The sequence below is a fragment of the Lutra lutra genome, chromosome 17, assembly GCF_902655055.1.
Source record: "Lutra lutra chromosome 17, mLutLut1.2, whole genome shotgun sequence".
NCBI lineage: Eukaryota > Metazoa > Chordata > Mammalia > Carnivora > Mustelidae > Lutra > Lutra lutra.
The window spans coordinates 19,060,292-19,078,543 of NC_062294.1; the positions used below are offsets into that span (position 1 = coordinate 19,060,292).

An 18,252-nucleotide genomic window follows, 5' to 3' on the forward strand; every position below is an offset into this window, starting at 1 on the left:
AGGGACCTGAGCTGAAGGCAGAGACTCAACCCACTGAGCCACCCAGGTGCCCCAAGTAGACTGTAAACTAAGAGAGCTGGGTTCATTCTCTTCTAGAGAAGGAAGTTATAAATAAAAGGGGACAGGTAGAATAAACCCAGTGAGGTTGGATTAGAAGCAGAGGTATCAGTATAAACTCATGGTTTTGAAGTTCTATGTAGTTACGGAAGTAGAGCCACATGTGTATATGCATGGGTTAGGACATATCCCTGTGTTTCCTGACCATCCCCTGAATAGGCTTGGAAGCAGTGACACCTGGTAACAGTGAGCACACCTGGCACCTGGGTCTTGGTGTCTAAACATCATTCTCCAATAAAAGGAACCAGGACTCCTAGGACAAGGGGATTTATTCCAGGGATGCAGCAGGTAAGTGTCACCTGTAATAAGGAGTGTTAATGTCATGAACCCTTCGATAAGAGGCACCAAGGACACAGCAAAGTTTTTTCATGATTTTTTAAAAAAGATTATTTATTTATTTATTTATTTATTTATTTATTTATTTATTTATTTGACAGAGAGAGATCACAAGTAGGCAGAGAGGCAGGCAGAGAGAGAGGAGGAAGCAGGCTCTCCGCTGAGCAGAGAGCCCGATGCGGGGCTCGATCCCAGGACCCTGAGATCATGACCCGAGCCAAAGGTAGCGGCCTAACCCGCTGAGCCACCCAGGCGCCCCTTTTTCGTGATTTTTTAAAAAGATTTTATTTATTTATTTGACAGAGATCACAAGTAGGCAGAGAGGCAGGCAGAGAGAGAGGGGAAGTAGGCTCCCCGCTGAGCAGAGAGCCTGATGTGGGGCTTGATCCCAGGACCCCAAGACCACAAACCCAGCCAAAGGCAGAAGCTTAACCCACTGAGCCACCCAGCTGCCCCAGTTTTTTCATGATATTTTGCCAGAAATGCATAATTCAGCCATTAAAAAACCCACCACACTAGACAAACCTAAATTGTGGGACATTCAATGAAGTAAAATTGGTCAGTATTAAGTTTTGATCCAAAGCATCAAGATCATGAAAGACAAGAGACTGAGACAGTGTTACAGACAGGAGGAGAGGAAAGAAAAATAACAAATGCCATGTAGGATCCTGAATAGGATCCTGGAATGGAGAAAAAGTGTAGTAATGGGAAAACTGATGAAATTTTTAAAAGGTACGTGGTTTTGTTAACGCTGTATCAGTATTAGTTTCCTGTTCTTGACAGTCATACTGTGGTTATGTAAGATGTCATGTTCCGGGGAAGCGGGGGGAGGAGTATAAGGGAATTCCTTGTGTTGTTTTGTAACTTTTCTCTAAATTTAAAATTAGTTGAAATAATTCTCTTCCTGGGAAATAAAAGTAGAACACAATACTATAAATATACAATCCCACATTTACAAGAAAAGACCAAGGGGTGCCTGGGTGGCTCAGTTGGTTGGGTGTCTGACTCTTGATATGAGCTTGGGTCTTGATCTTAGAATTGTGAGTTTGAGCCCCGCTCTGGGCTCCATACCAAAAGGAATTAGGCCAACACCATAACATTGAGTACCTCCCAATGGTGGATATTATGGTAACTTCTGCTTTTGTTTTCATATTCATCTGTATTTTCTTTTTTTGAAGATTTTATCAATTTATTAGAGAGGGGAGTGCAAGTGGGGGAGGAACAGAGGGAGAGGGACAAGCAGACTCTGAGCTGAGCACGGAGCCTGACTCGGGGCTCGATCCCACAACCCTGAGATCATGACCTCAGTCGACATCAAAAGTTGTACACTCAACCTATTGAGACACCCAGGTGCCCCTCATCTGTTTTTTCTAAGTTTTCTACTCAATGGTTTCATTTGATGGATCCTTGGAAACCATGGTGAATGAGTCAAGGGGAAGTTTCTCAGCTTATGTTCTAGTGTGGGAAATGGAAAAATGAATCAATGAAATGTCTTCGTGTAGAAAATAAACCAAGCTGATGTGATAGATGGGTGGCCGGGGTCTCTCCAAGAAGGTGACTTGTGAATAACAAGAAAGATGGGGATGGGGTGCAGAGTGGGGAACTGAACAGTTTGCACAGAGGCTGGGAGGTAGGAGTTGGCTTAGCTTGTTGGGAAACCTAGAAGACACCAGTGTGTCTTGTCTGAAGTGGGTTGGGGTTGGGGAGAGGGCGCAAGATGAGGTCCACAGGATAGTGAGCCTTTGAGGCTTGTGGCCTTGGGAGCCCCTGGAGAAAATTGAGCAAGAGAATCCTGGAACTTGGTTTAGACAGGGACCTCTGGCTTCAGCTTGTACATAAATGGGGTCATTTGCTTGCATGGGGAGTCCTATGGGGAGAGTAGCACGTCTGGATGTACCCATTGTGTGCAAGTGTGTGTGTGTGTGTTTGCGCACACATGTGGGAGCAAGAGGTGGCTGGTGGAGGGGGGACGCAGCCCAGATGAGGGGAAACCCGACCGCTGGATGGGGAGCCAGCATATGATCCTGAGCACCAAAGTGTGGTTTTGTTCTCTCTCTTTTTTTCCCCTAAGATTTTATTGAGGGAGGGAGAGAGAATGAGCAGTGGGGAGAGGGGGTGGGGGAGAGAGAGTGAGAGCGTGATAGAGAGAAGCAGTCTCCCCACTGAGCCAAATCCCAATGTGGGCCTCGATCCCAGGACCCTGAGACCATGAGATGAGCCGAAGGTAGGTGCTTAACTGACTAAGCCACCCAGGCGCCCCAGGTTTGTTCTCTGTTAACCAGAAATTAGCAGCGAGAGAGGGGAGGCTGACAGAGGAGCCTAAGCAGGTTCAGAGTATAATCTGAGTCTGTTTATCTACACAGCTGTCTTTTCATCTGCCCTGTGACAGGTGCCTTAAGGATGCTGAAGGAAACTGCTCCTCGGAGGTGCCCAAAGGATTTGGAGGGACAGGAAGTACCCAGAGGGAGGCAAGAGGGGGCGCTGTGCACCCCTCATCTCTCTCGCTCTTCCCAGCTTTCTGTGAGTGGGTCTCACCACACTCGCTTTACCCATGAGGAAACAAGGCTCAGAGACAGTGAGTGGCCCAAAGTTCCACAGTCAGTAGGTGGCAGGGCTGGGACCCGAGGGACAGATGAGCAGACTTCTCCCTGTGCCTGTCAAGCTGTGGGTCCCAGCTCTGCTGCCTGAGTAGTCACTTCCCTGGTGGAAGAGCTGTGTCCTCAGTCAGGGTGTCTGTCCCGGTACCAGTGGTGACATTTTCAGCTGTTGCCTGAATGGTGGTCTTGGGTGGTCCAGCTCCCACAGGAAGGAGATAGTGAGTGTTGGGGGGCTCTCGTACATGAGAGGGCGTAGGAATCGCCCTCCAGGGCTGAGTGACCATATTGTCTGGGCTGCCACCCTTGCTGGCTGGCTCTGGCCCCCTGAGAGGCTCTAGTTCACTCTCTTCAAGCCCAGGGCCTGGGAAGCCCCTCGGGTGGCCCCTCGGGGGTCCAAGGAGTTGGGAGAGGCGTTCACAGAGCTCATCCATCTCAGAGGAAGTGTTTGGAGGAACAGTGTCCGTGCCAGGGGTGGCCAGCTCTGGTTCTACTTCTGGCTTTGGGTCCAAGGACTTCCCAGACAGTTGGGGACCTGGTGTCAGGCAGAGCTGGCTGGGTACAGTGACCACTGTGTTCTCAGGAGCTGCATCAGGGACCAGGGACCACTCATTGTTGCTAGCTAAGGAGGTGACTGCCTCACCTGAAGGTGGGCTGGGAGCCAGGCCTGGGCCCTGGACTTGCCCTCCCTTCAGGCTGCTCGGGAGAAGGTCCTTGGGGAACAAGGGTGTGTGGTGCAGAACAAGGTCACTGTAGCAGGTCAAGAACTCCTCACTGTCTGAGTATGTGCTGGCGCCCCGCTGGGAGTCTAAGGGGAGCAGGGGGCCAGCAAGGGGGGTGCGGGGCAATGTCGAGACCTCAGACAGACTCAGGGCCTCCGGCACTGTGCTCTGATGGTCAGGGGCCTCAGCCAGGGCCCTCTCAGACCCCAGCCCTTCTGGGGGCCCCAGACCTGGCCGGGTCCCTTCGGGGCAGTTGTGGGCCTTTACCAGCCTTCTCCCTGAGCTGCGCCTGGAGTGGGGCCTGGCCGATTCCTCTTTTCCCAGTCCCAGGACCTGCCTGCTCGAGGTTTCCAGAATGGTCTTGCATGCAGCTCTCGCCAGGAAGATCTCAAACACCATCTGCTTGGCGTCCTCCTTGCCGGTGGCCTGGACTAGCGAAAACTCTGCCTCGGAGGTGGCCGCGTAGCCCAGCCTGCCCAGAAGGGTGTGCATCGTGTGTTTGGAAAGTACAGGCTGCACCCGGTAGGCGAAGTTCCCAGTGTATGTCTGGAACCAACAGGGGTATTCATTAGAGATGGGACACAATGCAGCAGAGTGGCTGTGAGTGGCAGTGAGTGGCCAGGCAGGACTGAGGGCTGATGCTGGGGGCATTGGAGGCTCTTGAGAAGCAGTGGTCTGGAGCATTTGGCCAGAATGGAAATCTGGTCCATGATCATGTTATCCTCTGTCCCATTTTACAGAAGGGCACACTGAGGCCTAGAGACTGAACAGGACCTGGGCTCAAGTTAAACATAGCAAGAGAGTAACTGAGCTGGGGTGAGGCTCCGATATCCTGGCTCCCAACCCAGCAGTCCTGGCCTGGAGCTTGAAGGGATTAAAGTTTCCAGAGCCAGATTCCTCCCCTTGTTGATTATGAGTTCCTCGGTTCCTCCTCTCTGGAGAGGCGGTATGGTCTAGCAGCTGGATGCTGTGCTGCCTGAGTTTGAGGCCTATCTGGGCTATTTATTAGCTGGTGACTATGGATAAGTTGCATTAACCTCTTCTGCTCTCAGTTTTTCCACCTGTAAAATGGGACCAGAGTCAGTGGACAGGATGGATATGCTGTCCCCTGCCAGATGCAGAGCTCTGGCCCCTACCCGAGACCCCTTTGCTCAGAGGCATGGTGGTGCCTACCTTCAAGGACCTGATTTCCTTCTTCCAGGGAAACAGAAGTAGGTTGACAGATATGAGCTCCAGAAACTCTAGTGCCTGTACCAAGTTGTGGCAGACATGCTGGGCAGGGCTGGGCGCCCCCTGGGAGTGAGTGGTCCCCGGATCAGGGACCAGAAGCTCAGGCAGATAGAACCGAGAGGGGGCTCCTGTGGCCAAGAGCCGCTGGGCCCTGTGGGTGAGGGCTGCGTCCCTGCAGACCCGCAGCCGGCCTGCCCCTGCCTCCTCTTGGTAGTAGCTGACGAGGTCACCCAGGAGAGACTCCAGGGCAGCCTCCTCTAGGCCCGGGGGTCGAGGCTGGCTCATGGTGGCTCCAAGGGCCTGGGTGCCGAGGAAAGCCGAGGAAAGCCGTGGGCCTCCCCAGGCCAGGCCCAGGCTGGCCCGCCTTTGGCCCGCCCCAACGCTCAGACAGGAAGCCGAGGAGGAAGTGTGCCAGCAAAAGAGAAAGCTGCACACGGCCCGGCCCACCACTGCTTGTCACTCTGGGGGGCTCCGACCTGAGAGTGGCTGGGGCTAGGCCATCTCCCCACCCCCCCCACCCCCCACCGCCTCCCTGGTGCAGCGCCAAGTTCAGGCTCCGTCCTCGCCCGTCCCCAAATGGGAAGGCAGATACAGCAGCACCCACATCCGTCCGCACCCGTGCCAGCCTGTAGCCTTCAGCCCACTCCGGATGTGCCTGGCCAAGGTCCTTACGCTCCTGCTTGAGAATGTTCTCTGGCTACAGGAGTGTGCTCTGCTGGTGTGCGGAACAAACGGCGAGGGCCAGGGTGTTAACACCCGGGCCCAGCCCTCGGCCAGCCAAGCAGGGTGGGCGCACAGACGCCCTGGCTTCTTGCACTCGGTGGGACAGTTCCGAGGTGTGTTCGCCCTTGCCCCCCGCGGTGGCCCACAGCAGTAACCTGCTCACGAAGGCACGCTTTGTGGGTTCACGTCCCTCCCTTGTCTTCGTTCCCTACTTCTCCTGTGCTTCCTGCCATCACTGCCCAAAGAAAATGTACACCAGTCCTTGGACTGCTTTTGGGGTAACAGAGCCCAATAGTTATCCGTGTACTCTCGACCCTTGACCATCTCTCTCCCTCCCAGCCTTCAGCCATCCGTTTTCATTTTTGTTTTATAGCTCACTGGTTTATACTTAGATTCGAGATTCAAATTCTGCCCTATGGCCCCGGAGGGGTGGGGATCATGCTGCAATCTCACCAGATCCCAGGGTTCCCTCAGGAGGAAGTAGATTAAAATGACAATAGGGATGGGGCGCCTGGGTGGCTCAGTGGGTTAAGCCTCTGCCTTTGGCTCAGGTCATGATCTCAGGGTCCTGGGATCGAGCCCCGAGCCCCGCATCGGGCTTTCTGCTCAGCGGGGAGCCTGCTCTCTCTCTCTCTGCCTTCTTGTGATCTCTGTCTGTCAAATAAATAAATAAATCTTAAAAAAAAATGACAACAGAGGAGATTTTCTCTTTTCATACAGACCCAGGTATAAATTAGGGCAGCACGGTTAGGATCTGGATTCATCCCACTGTCTGAGCCCCTTCCCACATGGTGGGGCAAGGTGCATTTGGGGAGATATGGGTGAGGGACAGTTTTCAGAGTTGGGCTTCCTCCCTTTCTTCCTTCCTTCCTCCCTCCCTCCCTTCCTTCCTTCCTTCCTTCCATTCAATCACCCAATACTTAATTAAGTCATGATTCACTCATTCAGGCACTCAATGACTCACTCCTTCCGTGCAGGTCAGCATTTCTCAAAGGGTGCTCCACAGGGAGCCCTTACTGGGGGTTCATAATCAGTCTTATGTGAGAGTTTCCTGTGGCCAAATTAATTCTGCTGGGCTACTGAAGGGTCCCCTCGCTCCTCGGCTCTAGGACTTCTGGAGCAGGTGTTAGGGTATGAGTTTCTGGGGGTGGGGCGCAGCACGTGCACTCTATCCTGACTTCTCAGACGCTGGGTCCCCTTTCATGTCCTCCCGTGATTCTTGGGGAAGAGCTGTCCCTGGGCAGCCAGCCTGTGTCCCCGTCTATGCCGTCCTGGGGGCTTCAGAAGCCAACAAGACAAAGCCCCAGCCCTGGGGTGGCTCACAGCTTGGAGAGCCCCAAGGAGGGGGTGGTGTGACCTGTAGTAACTCAGCCCAGGATTCTTTCTCATCAGCTTTCTGTGACACCAGGCTGGCCTCCAGGCCCTCCAGTCACCAGGAAGGGCATCTGCCTGGTGCTTGGCCTTGTAGCTGCCTCAGACCTGGCCTCGCCACATCTGGGGGCTCTCGGATCCTTGCCTCTAGCTCCCCTGCCTCTTGTAACCTCTCTTGAGCCCTGCGGCCCAAGGGGAATTCTATCCCCGTGCTTGGGAAGTCACTTTCTCATTGGAGGACTCCTTGATAATGGGTTGCCAGGGAGCAGCACCTCTCCTCCCGAGCCCGTCCTGGAGGGTAGCAGGTGTCAGTTTCTCATTCTCCTCTTCCGCCCCTTCAATTTGGCGCGTCTTCTCTTATGCTGACCCTGAGGCCTTCCCCTGGGGACGACCCCTGGCATCCTATTGGGTCTATCTGGATAACCCGGGTTCGTTGCCTCCTCTGAGTGCCTTCGCCACAGAAACTAACACAGTCTCGGCTTGTGGGAATTTGGACCTGCACATCTTCGGAGGCTGTTACGCAGCTTACCATGCCAGAGGTATGAGACCCAAGCCATGCTTTTCCCTTGATGCCAAAGATTTATAAGGGCAGAGAAGGGGGAATGGTGGATTTGGGCGAGGGGATATGTAGAGTTCCAGGCCACTGAGCTCTGTGGAAGAGGCCATCGCCAGGCCAAGGAAAGGTGGTGGTGGTGGTGTGTGTGTGTGTCTAACACGGAAGGGCCTTCATTCTCATCGTCTCTTCGTTTCTGTTTCTCTCCTTGGCCCCAGGTGGATTTGTTCCCTAAGGAGCGGGCTGGAGTGGCTTGTATTTTTTTTCCTATTTAAAAAAAAAAAAAACTTTATGTATTTATTTGACAGAGAGAGAGACACACACGGAGAGAGAGAGCACATAAGCAGGGGAAGCGGCAGACAGAGGGAAGGAGAGAAGCAGGCTCCCTGCTGAGCAAGGAACCCAATTTGGGCTTGATTCAGGACCCTGAGATCATGACCTGAGTGGAAGGCAGATGCTTAATGGACTGAGCCACCCCGGCACCCCCTTTTTTCCCTATTAATAGCCAAAATTGGTACACACAATTTAATCTCCACTGCCACCCCCCATCCCGTGTAATTCTTCTGTTGCTTTTAGTTACTTATTGATATAACCACTTCACTCATTCTGGACATCTTGTTCCTCAGCTCTGGGGAAGTCCATCGTGCCTGTGAATTGTGTCTCTAGGGTGGGCCAAGAGTGTGGTGGGGAAGGCTGGGCCGGGGGCCTGGAATTCCCACTCTGTCCTCTGGTGCCTGGGTCAGCTCAGCTTCTCCAGGACCAGCTTCCTCCCCACCAGACCTCTGCGGCCTCGTCAACTGTTGGATTTGGTGTTGTTGTCTGGGCCCTCTGGTGAGTGACTGGCTTAGTGAGAACCTTTCTCTGCCTGCCGGGCTGACTAACTTTGGTGACAATGCAGGAGACGGAGAGTGAGGGGGGCACTGGAGATATGCGGGAGCTGTGGTGGGGTCGGGGAGGGTGGGGGTCCTGAGGTCCAGAGAAGGAAAGGACTTGGCTCAAAGTCACAGTGAACTGATGACAGAAGTAGGGACAGCCAAGCGTCTGGGTCCCAGCACCTAGCCTTCCCTCACAGCTATCCCTGCTGCCCAAAGGCTCCCAAGTCCCCTGCAAAGCCTAGGAGCTCAGGGACACTCAGGACCCATAGGGACTACAGGGGTGGGTGCTGCCTGGTCAGGGGCTCCCAAGTCTGGAAGTCTGCACTTACCCTCCTCCAGGCCATTACACACAGAGGAATTTGTTTCCACTGTAATTGAACAGACTGCTCTGGTCAGTTGTCCACTTCATAAGGCCCCCCAATCCCTGGGGTTTGCCACTCAGAGAAGAATCATCCAAGTCTGGCAGGGATGGCTCAAATACAAAGGGACAGGCCAGGAAGGGAAGGGAGGGCAAGAGGACGAGATGTCAGAGCCCAGCAGTGAGATAGGCCCTGAGGTTGGGCCATGAGCCAGCCAACACAGACTTGGGGCATCCACAGCCATTGCTCCTCTGGGAGAATGAAGGTGACATGGTGGGCAACAGAGCCAAGAGAGGCAATACACCTGCCCATATTCTTGGACCTCCTGGATGCAGCCGAGCCTGAAGTCAGAATTATCACTTGGACAATTTAGTTACATGAGTCAATAAATACTCTTAAGAGGGTTCAAGTTGGGTTTCTGTCTCTTGCAATTGAGTCATGGAGATAGGTAATGGGTCTCAGAACCTGCCAGAAGATAGAGGGTTCCCCTTTCAAAAGTTGCCCCCCTCTCCCTGTAATCCAGGTGGTGTGGTTTTGTGGTGGGTCATGGAGCAGGCAGCTCCCAGCTGTGGAGCAGAATGCTGGCCAGCCCCAGGACCTCAGGTGTCAGGCTGGGGAGGAGTTAGTGTGGGGCTGTGACAGCAGGGGCTGGGGACCTGGAGCCTTGGGATTCCTGGGAGAGATGCCTAGCAGGCACAGGGGGACTGCGACCCTGGGGGGCAAGGGCGTGCCCAGCCCCCAGCCCCAACATACCAGGCCTGACCGAGTAATTAGCTCTGATTGAGAGAGTTCACCTGACTGGGGAGGTTCAGTGTGAGGTCAAGCAGAGCAGAGCCCACGACCAAAGATTCACTCTCTCAGACGCTGGAACTGCTTGTCGTTCTACCGTTCATGTCCGTGACCTGGTCAGTCATCAGGTGGACACAGTGGTGACACCTGAGTAGAAGTGGGTGGCCTCGGAGTGTGCACGGGGGACCCCTGAGCGTGTGGGCGCCTAGTGTGGGGGCACTGGTGTGTGTGCCCCAAAGCCGCCCAAGCGGGCGTGTGTGTGGCTACGGGCGGTGTGAGCTGAGTGAAGCACACATAAGCGTGTGTCGGAGGGTGTTGCGAGGAACTTGGTGTGAGAGACCCCTCTGTGTGCATGTGAGGGGGCAGGCTTAGTTATTTCGAGCCAGGTGGTGTTCTGAGGGGGCGGCTGTGGGTGGCCAGACTGTATCAACCCGCCTTCCTCTCTTGGGTGATTCGGGTTTCTCATGGGCGGTCAATGTTGGTGGTGCCCTTCCGAGACCTTGGAGTGCGCCGTGCCTGTGCATACTGGCCCGGTGGCAGAGCCTGCTGACTGTGGGGATCACTTTACCTGCCAGCCGCGGCATTCCCCCATCTGAAGACTTTCTTTGGCCACAGAAGCCCGCTTGGCTGCACCAGGGACAAGGAGAAACGATGGCCCTTGAGAGTCTGTGAGCTACTGTGAGTGCTGTTTCCTTTCCTGTCTGGTGGCTGACTTTGAGGTGTGCTCTCCACTGCCTCCTCGGAGGGGGACCTGTGTGACCACAACACCCTGAACTGGCTTCCTTTCCTTCCTTGTTTTGCTGCCCTCTCCATCTGGGTGCTCCTGGGTCACCTCCCTCATCAACGCCTGGTGCCCTCCTCCTGTCCCAGGACCTGGTCCTGCCCCATCCTGTTCCCACCATCCTGAGATTGTCACCTCCCCTCTCACTGGGCCCCTGATGAGCCCCACTGCCTGGGGTGTGCTGCTCGGCCCCACCCCTCAGGTCGTGGCAGAGAGAGGCCAGTCTCCTTGTAGGAGTGTGCCGTACGACCTTGCATGTGGCGCCATGTGTAGACACAGGGTGTGTCATGGATGGGGGAGGCAGGAAACGCCAAGCCCCGCAGTCTCCTGGGCTGGTGGGGGATCCTGTGTGTCGTTGGAACTGGGTGTTGGTGTAGTTTGCGCTGGAGTGGCTGGACACCATCGCCGTGGTGCCACATTCATTCTGGACGAGAGGGCCCCAGAGCACAGAGGTGGCCCCTGAGCCACACACACTGGTGTTGAGGTCAGAGGTGTGATTAGTTTGCATACAGGGAGGGGTGCTTAGGCCTCTGGCTTGCCCAGAGAGAGAGGCTGGGGGGCAGGCGGGATTCCTGAGACTAGAATGCTTGACTGGCTAAGCCTCACGGAATATCACCAGGGTGGAGGACCAGTTCAGAACCCAAACAGGTTCTGTCTACAACTGCTAATGTGAGAGAAGGGAAGTGCGTGCTATTTTTCCAAGGCAGACCTGTTGGCTTTGAACAGTGGCAGCAGGCGGCCAGCAGGTGGCAGTGTGGGCTTGGAGTGGGTGCAGGATGGCTGGGACCTGGAACTGGCGTGGCACCTTTCTTCAGGACTGAGCCCCACTTTCAGGGTACTCCTAGGTCTAGGACTCTGCTGGTGGATGCCACTCGAGTTTGAGTGGGAGGTAAGGGTGACAGAGGAAGGCAACCAGCCTCTGTCAGAGAAGGGATTAATGAACAAAGCTGAGGACCTACGGAGAGCACAGAAAAGAATTTCTGCAAGGGGAAGAAAGCAACTCATCTCCGTCTAATTACCAGTCCTCCTACCCGCTTCCTGGTAGTCGAAACCATCAGGGTGCTGAGAATCAACTGCTGGGCTAGGAGAAAGTTCAGTGTCCAGGGATCCTAAAGTCAAGTCCAAAACTTGATGGCCCGTGTTGGTGACATTTACACTGACCACGGCTCAGAGAGATGAAGCTGTGTTTCAGGGAGGTTAAGAAAAGAAGCGAGTCAGCGTGGAAGTCCCTGACTACCCCAATAGCCGTGTCAACAGGGAAGTGACAAGATTTCAGGGCTGCTCCTCTTGAGAGAAGGAAGGTACTTCCGATTTGCTGTTATTTACTTAACTTTCCTTACATGTGAACGATGGCCCAAGCCCCTTACCACACGCACTCCTCGAGAATATTATTTTTGCAATATTTTTATTGATACGATATATTTATTTTGAACACAGAAAAGATACATTGTTGCTTATTTAGCGCTTAAACCAGGAACGAGAAAAGCTGTTTAGCTCCATCCCTCAAACACTGGTGAGTACTTAGGGATTTTTATCTTTTTTCCCACAGTACTCTCTAGGGTTGCAGAAGCAGGATGCATTTCTTAAAAGAGTCCCATCCCTGGAGTGCATTTAAAGGCTATACAGTACAACAGACAGATATTTTTTGCCTAGAAAACAGTACATCACAGAGGCGGACAGAACTGCTTGTAAACAAGGTCCCTTTCCTGGCGGAGTCGGGTGCTTCAGGATACCACAGAACCTCTGCACGGATTCCTTTCGGTTCTGCACCGGAAGAAACCCTATTTCTACAGAAAGTAAAATTCACGGTTGCCATCCTTGTCACCCTACTTCTCAAGAAAGGGATTACTGAAATGTCTTAGCCCTTCATTAGAAGAATGGAAATGGGGGGCAGGGGTGGGTGGCGGCGGGGGGAGGCAGGGTGGACTCGAGGTTTCCACTTCCTGCCGCTGGCAATGCTGGCGGGACACTCTGCAAAGCTGTTCGGCTGCCTCCCTCTGGCAGGCTGGGTCTTCATCCATCTTCTCAGATGGAAATTGCTGGGAGTTGTGGGCCACTCTGTAAGCAGGCACACCCATATATCCCCTTCCGGGTGCCTCTGGCGGTGAGGCCCAGATCCTCATGGTGGCATGCTAGTATTTAAGGGGCCCGCTTCCCCAGTATTTCATCTCTGCAAGTGCCCTGGAGGGCAGGGGCAGAATGCATCAGCTCACGATTCCCAACTAGGAGCTGCCGCCCTGGGGAAGGGTAGACAGCTCACACTCGGGCCATGGTGGTCAGCTGGGCACGCACTTAGCGAGGGGCCACGTCTCTGTCTCAGAGCTGTGCCCAGGCCACCCTTCTCTTCTTTGAAGACCCTCAGCCCTGGGCCGTGGTTGGACTGACACGGGGACAGCTGTAACCCACCACCACCACTGTCGTACACCCGCCAAGGACCCTGCTCATCACCAGTCGCTTGGGGTGGGGGCCCTCCAAAATAACGCCGCCAGCGCCATGAGGCCGGGGGCACTGGGATAGGGAGGGGGCGGGGGGGGGCGGTGAGGGCTTCCAGGTTGTGCCTGGGCCCCCAGGCCCATGTCCCTCACCCCGTAAGTGTCAGGGTGGTGATAGTGTGGCTGCCCTGGAATTGAGGGAGGGGTCCAGTGTGTGGCTGAACCTCACTGAGGCCTGTCCCACTGCCCAGGAGGGCGTGTTGCCCTGGAGTGGGGGTGGGGGCAGGGGGCCGACCTGGGAGGGTCGGGCAGTTTCTGGAGGCAGAATCAGAGTTTGGGCACAGCCTGCCAGGCGAGGGCAGAGGCAAACAGGCCAGGGAGAGGGGGGAGCAAGGCCCTGTCCCTCTCCAACTGTCTTCTCCCAGCATTGCCTGCAAAGGCATAACCAATAGGCTGGGGAGGAGACGGGAGGTCAAGAGAGCTTCATTTTTAATGAAACCTTAGCAGATGGGTTTGTGTGGATGTGGGAGGGGGGCTGTGTGTATTCACATGTCTGTACATGTGTGGTGCATATCTGGATGCGTGTGTGCATGTGTGTCAGCGTGTATGTGTATGTACAAACCGTTCATCTGTGTGTGCACGTAGAAGTGTGTGCACAGCTGTGTGTGTGTGTGTACTTGTATAAGCTATCTGTATGTGCACATGGGAGTGCTGTGTGTGCATCTGTGTGTGTGTGTAGGTGTACAAACTGTGTATGTATGTGTGCACGTGGGAGTGCTGTGTGTGCATCTCTGTGTGTGTGTGCGTGTGCGTGTGCGCATGCCCTTGTAAGCCTGTGTGTGTATCTGTGTATGTGCACGCCCTTGTGGCTCAGCCCGAGGGACCGCAGGACCTGGCTGGCTGGGTCACTCACAGAATCCTTTCTGGACCAGAGGCCGGGGCCCGGGTCGGGGTGGGTGAGCCCGGGGAGCTCCTGGGCCCCGGTTCTGGGCCCGGCAGCGGCAGCAGACCTGATGGGGGGCCAAGCCCACACACGGCCTCATAAGGGGGCAGGGTATCCATGGAGATGGTGTGGAGGCCAGGCTGGCCCAGGATCCTCTGCGCCTGCTGGTATCGGCCGGGGCTGTAGATGATGCCCCCATACATGATGCCATCCAGCACGGGGTAGGAGTCGGTCAGCGAGTAGGGCGGTGGTGCGTCCGTGGGGATATACAGCTGAGTGGCTCCTGGCCCCACACACTCCTCATAACTACAAGAGAAGAGGCTCCCTCAGGGCTCAGGGGAACCTGGCTTCAGGGGCCAGTGTGGGGGCTTTCCCGAGGGCTGGGAGCCTGGTGACAGGGACGGTCGCCCTGGAGGTTTGTCATGCTGGCTCTAATGAAACCCTCCAAACCCCCCAGGAAAGGCACCCCCGAACCACTGAGACTGGATTCTAGTCCTGACTCAGCCCGGGCTTCGTGTGAACGTGCTTGGGCAAGTCACTGAACTCGGGGTCTTGGATAGCTCAGAACAGTGGCCGCAGCCAATGGAGCAGCTTCCCAGCCGGCACTGAGAGTGCATGGTCTGGGGCAGCAACCTCGGCCTGTCTGACTCTCCTGGGCCTCAAGTCATGGAAGCGGCCCTTCCAGGCTTAGGAGGAGACCCTGGGGCTCCTCAGAAACCCATAGGTGTAGAGCAAAAGAGCACTCACAGCCCCCCAGAGGGAAAGAGGTACAGGGTGATGGGGCTGTGGCTGTTTGTGGGGCCAAAGGGGTCTCCTGGTAAGGAAGCAATGGAGGCCCTGATCTCTCTTCTTTTTCCAACTACTAACCTGTGGGTCATCTGCCTGAGGGTGCCAGGGAGAACCTACAGGCCCCCCAGAGAAGAATTCCCCAGTGGGACTGGGCTACCTGATGGCCATGAGTGCAGTTTGGACACAGTGAGGCCTGACCCAGTGCATGGGGTTTGGGTTTTGGGGGTGCATACTAAGGAGCTGGGGCCTGGACCCTCCACCCCATCCCCTGACACCAGTCAGAAGGAGCTGAGCTTCTCCTTCTCCAGTGACATCTGTTGAATCATGCCCTGTGTCATTGGGACCTGCTTGGTCAGGAGATGGCCACATCCAGAGATTTTCTGCATTTACACTATTTGGGGGAGATGTTGCTATTTCCCCTGGGTGGGGGTGGGGATTCACACCCAGTGCTCTTCCGGCTCCTGCCCTCCTCCCCCAAAAGTCTCCTTACCCCGGTGGAGAATCTGGGTACATATCTCGAAGCACTGTGGCATCCACGTCCCCATCAGAACTCAGGTCCAAGGGAGGGGACCAGTCTTCGATAGGGCTACAGCTGTAGCGTATCCGGTGGCTCGAGCGACTGTACGTGTGCCCATCAGACACTGCAGGGGACAGACATTCAGCCTGGGCTTTAGACCGGGAGCAGGGAGGGTCCTACATGTGTAGCTGAGGCCACTGAGACCCTGTGCTCTCCAGCTCACCATCTGGTCCCTCACCAACCCCAGCGGCCTGTCATTCTCTCAGAGCTAGCCCCAGAATGTAAGCACCACTGCTGTGCTGGGCATGGGGTCTCTGAGAGGAAGTGGAGTGGGTTCTGCCCTGGTGGGGCTCCCAGGGTGGTGAGCAGCCTGTCCTGGTGACAGCCTGGTACTGAGTCATCAGATTTGATAGATGCAGCACTGGCCCTGTGGGAACAGGGATGAGCTGACTCAGCCTGGAGGTCAGGGAGGCCTTCCTGGAGGAGGGGCTCCTAAAGCTGGGTCTTATCTAGGAATTAGCCAAGAGAAGAGGGACAGACTGGGCAGAAGGAAAGAACAGCTGAGCTAAGGAAGGAGATTAGAAATAAGAGTGTGGTGTGCAAAGGAAGCCTTGAAACTGTGGAGAAGGGCTGGGACATGAAAACTGGAGAGTCAGGGAATGAGGGCTACAGAGGTCTCTGGGGTCAGGCCTCCCTTCTCCCTGCGCCCAACCATACGTTATTCCCTTAGTTATCCCAGGAGAATAGGCACTTCTGTAATGAATTCTGGCCACTCCATATACTGTCTTCTCTGCTGTTTTGTTTGTATGTTTACCATATAGTAGTACATTAAAGGCTCTGAAAAGTCCTGCAGCTGAGAATTGCATTTGACAGTACTTGGGCAGCATTTGATTACAGACTCTTCTTTTCTTGGATCTAGTAACACTGCTTAGGAGGTGCTGATAGAGCACATGCATTCAACAAGTGTGGTTCAGAGAGGCTCAGCGACTTGCCAGAGGTCACACAACAAATTACTGGTAGGACCAGAGGGCAGCTCAATAGCCTGGCTCCTCACTCTATAAAGCTCTCCACCTCCCTGTTTCTGGCAGTTCTGGCAGAGGCTAGGGGACAGTGGAGCTGCAAAGATGGCTGAGGCATGAGGTCTCCCCACCCACACTGGGGTCTCAGCAGGCTCCTCCCTTCAGAGACCAGGAGGCCACATCAGGGGGTGGGGCTTATCTGTCTGGGGTGGGGCTAGAGACCTGCTTTGAGGTCACCAGCACCGTCCATCCCCATCTTATACATTGAGGATATCTGTCTCCGTTCTCCATTCTACAAGCTGAGGCTCAGGGCCACAGAGCTGGAATTCATGCACAGTCGCTATAACCCTAAAGACTGTTCTTTCCACTCCCCTCATCTCTTTTTGCCCACTCCGGATACGACAGCGAGTAGAAAAATCTGGATGTGAAACTCTATCTGCAGGTATAATCCTGGGGTTATCTATGGACCTTGAGAAAACTCTTGGAAGAAAATATTCCAGACACGTTAACAGTGGCTCTGTCTTGATGACAGGATCATGACCCTTATTTTCTTCTTTATATTTTCTGTATTTTAAAGGTTTTCCCACGGTGAACACATATTACTTTTCTACTAGGAAAAAGGTCCCCATAACGCATGCTATAAAAAGGAGCTGAAATGAGATTTGTTTCCCTTTAGGGCACCAGCTGAAGGGTGAGAATTTCTGGAAGAACTTGAGGAAGAAACTCAGGAAAGAAGAAAGCATGAAATAGGGTGAGGATAGAGGTGGGATGTGGGCCTCTGGGCTCTGGGACCAGGAGGGGCCCACCCACCACGCAGGAGGTTATGGCTTGTCTCAACCTTGGGAAAGCCAAGGCCGTGTCCTAGACCATGGTGGGAGAGCTGTGGTGGCACGCCCGACAGCTAATGGGCATGCCCAACACTGCCGTGCCCCTCTCCGCTTGGGCAGCTTTTCTGGGGCTTCCCAGAGGCTGAACAGCTTAGGGAAACTGAGGCTGCTCTGAGGCGCTCACCTAGCTCAGACCCCGATCCTGAGTTGACCCAGCTCAGCGCAGACAGAATTCCTGAGGAACAGCTGGAAAGACTCCCCTGGCCCCTCATTTCAACTCCCCAAATTCTTTTCTCATCTCCTCTCCCTACTTCCACGTCAGCACAGACCCCAATGGTCTAGGCCCCTGGAAGTCCCCCTAGCCACCTCATGGGGAGTGAGATCTCCCTTCCCCTTTGCCAAAGTCAAGAAACCCTTCAGCTCATGATTTAACCCCAATCTGAGGTAAACGTCCCTCCACAAGCCCAGGAGTGGAGAACAGGAATTTGCACCCACGGGCACCTGCTGTGTTCTCGTCTCCATAACCACATTCACCCCACACCTGTGAGAGGTGCTGTGGCCGCCTCCTGCTCTCAGATGCAGAAACTGAGAGGTGGGGGTGCTCGCTCTAAAGCCCCGGCAAGTGAGAGACCCGATCTGCCTCCTAAAGCTGAAGATCTTTCCATCTTACAGAAATAGAATTTCTTTCATTCACTCACTGGCCCGCCCATTCATTCATTCATTCATTCTCAAACATTTATTGGCTCTTCTCTCTGTGCCCAGCTGGATGGCAGAAGGACTCTGTGCGCAGGCAGAGGAGGGCCAATTTTGTCCTGAGGGCAATGGGGAGCCACTGAAGGTTGTTGAGCAGAGGATGGACGTGTTCCCAGGTCAGTCACTTAGGTTGCCTTGCAGAGAATGCCTGGCAGCTGCCGGTTAGGTGGCCGGCAAGGGGCCGCGGCCAGTGTCACCAGTGTGGCCCTGGCTCAGGTTTTCTCGAGGGAGAAAGAATGAAAAGAGTTAACATGTATTGAGCACAGACTCGGAAGCCAGGTTTTGTGCGACTTAGTCCTCACAGTACCCTTTAGGGGTGGGTCCCCATGTACCCATCGGGCCGGTGAGTCGCCTGAGCTGCACAGTGGTTAGACCACTTTCCCCGGGTCGTACAGTAAGACGTGGAAGATGAAGGCCATTTTGGATCCCTGGTTCTGAGGGGCCTGTGAGACCTTGAGGAGAGACGCCTGGGGGATCCCTGGCCGAGGGTGACCGGTAGCACCTGAAACAGGCAGGTGGCTG

At 54.7% G+C, this 18,252-nt stretch overlaps 2 protein-coding genes across 3 annotated transcripts in view; both read right to left on the minus strand.

The window, feature by feature from the left end:
- Positions 1 to 2,625: 2,625 nt before the first annotated feature.
- On the minus strand, positions 2,626 to 5,558 carry LOC125089967 (uncharacterized). The gene is given in 4 exon segments (XM_047712505.1): positions 2,626 to 3,201; positions 3,204 to 3,244; positions 3,246 to 4,315; positions 4,943 to 5,558. Coding segments are annotated over 4 exon segments (1,509 nt in total). The 5' UTR covers positions 5,285 to 5,558; the 3' UTR covers positions 2,626 to 3,145.
- A 6,319-nt stretch (positions 5,559 to 11,877) lies between these two features.
- The window catches only part of BEAN1 (brain expressed associated with NEDD4 1), a 35,347-nt gene continuing 28,972 nt past the window's right edge, over positions 11,878 to 18,252 (minus strand). For both annotated transcript variants that reach the window (XM_047712507.1, XM_047712506.1), the window contains exons 4-5: positions 15,105 to 15,255; positions 11,878 to 14,131 (exon numbers count right to left, since the gene is read on the minus strand). In XM_047712507.1, coding sequence (XP_047568463.1) covers positions 13,792 to 14,131; positions 15,105 to 15,255 — 491 coding nt within the window. In that variant the 3' untranslated portion in view covers positions 11,878 to 13,791. The remainder of the gene's footprint in view (positions 14,132 to 15,104; positions 15,256 to 18,252) is intronic.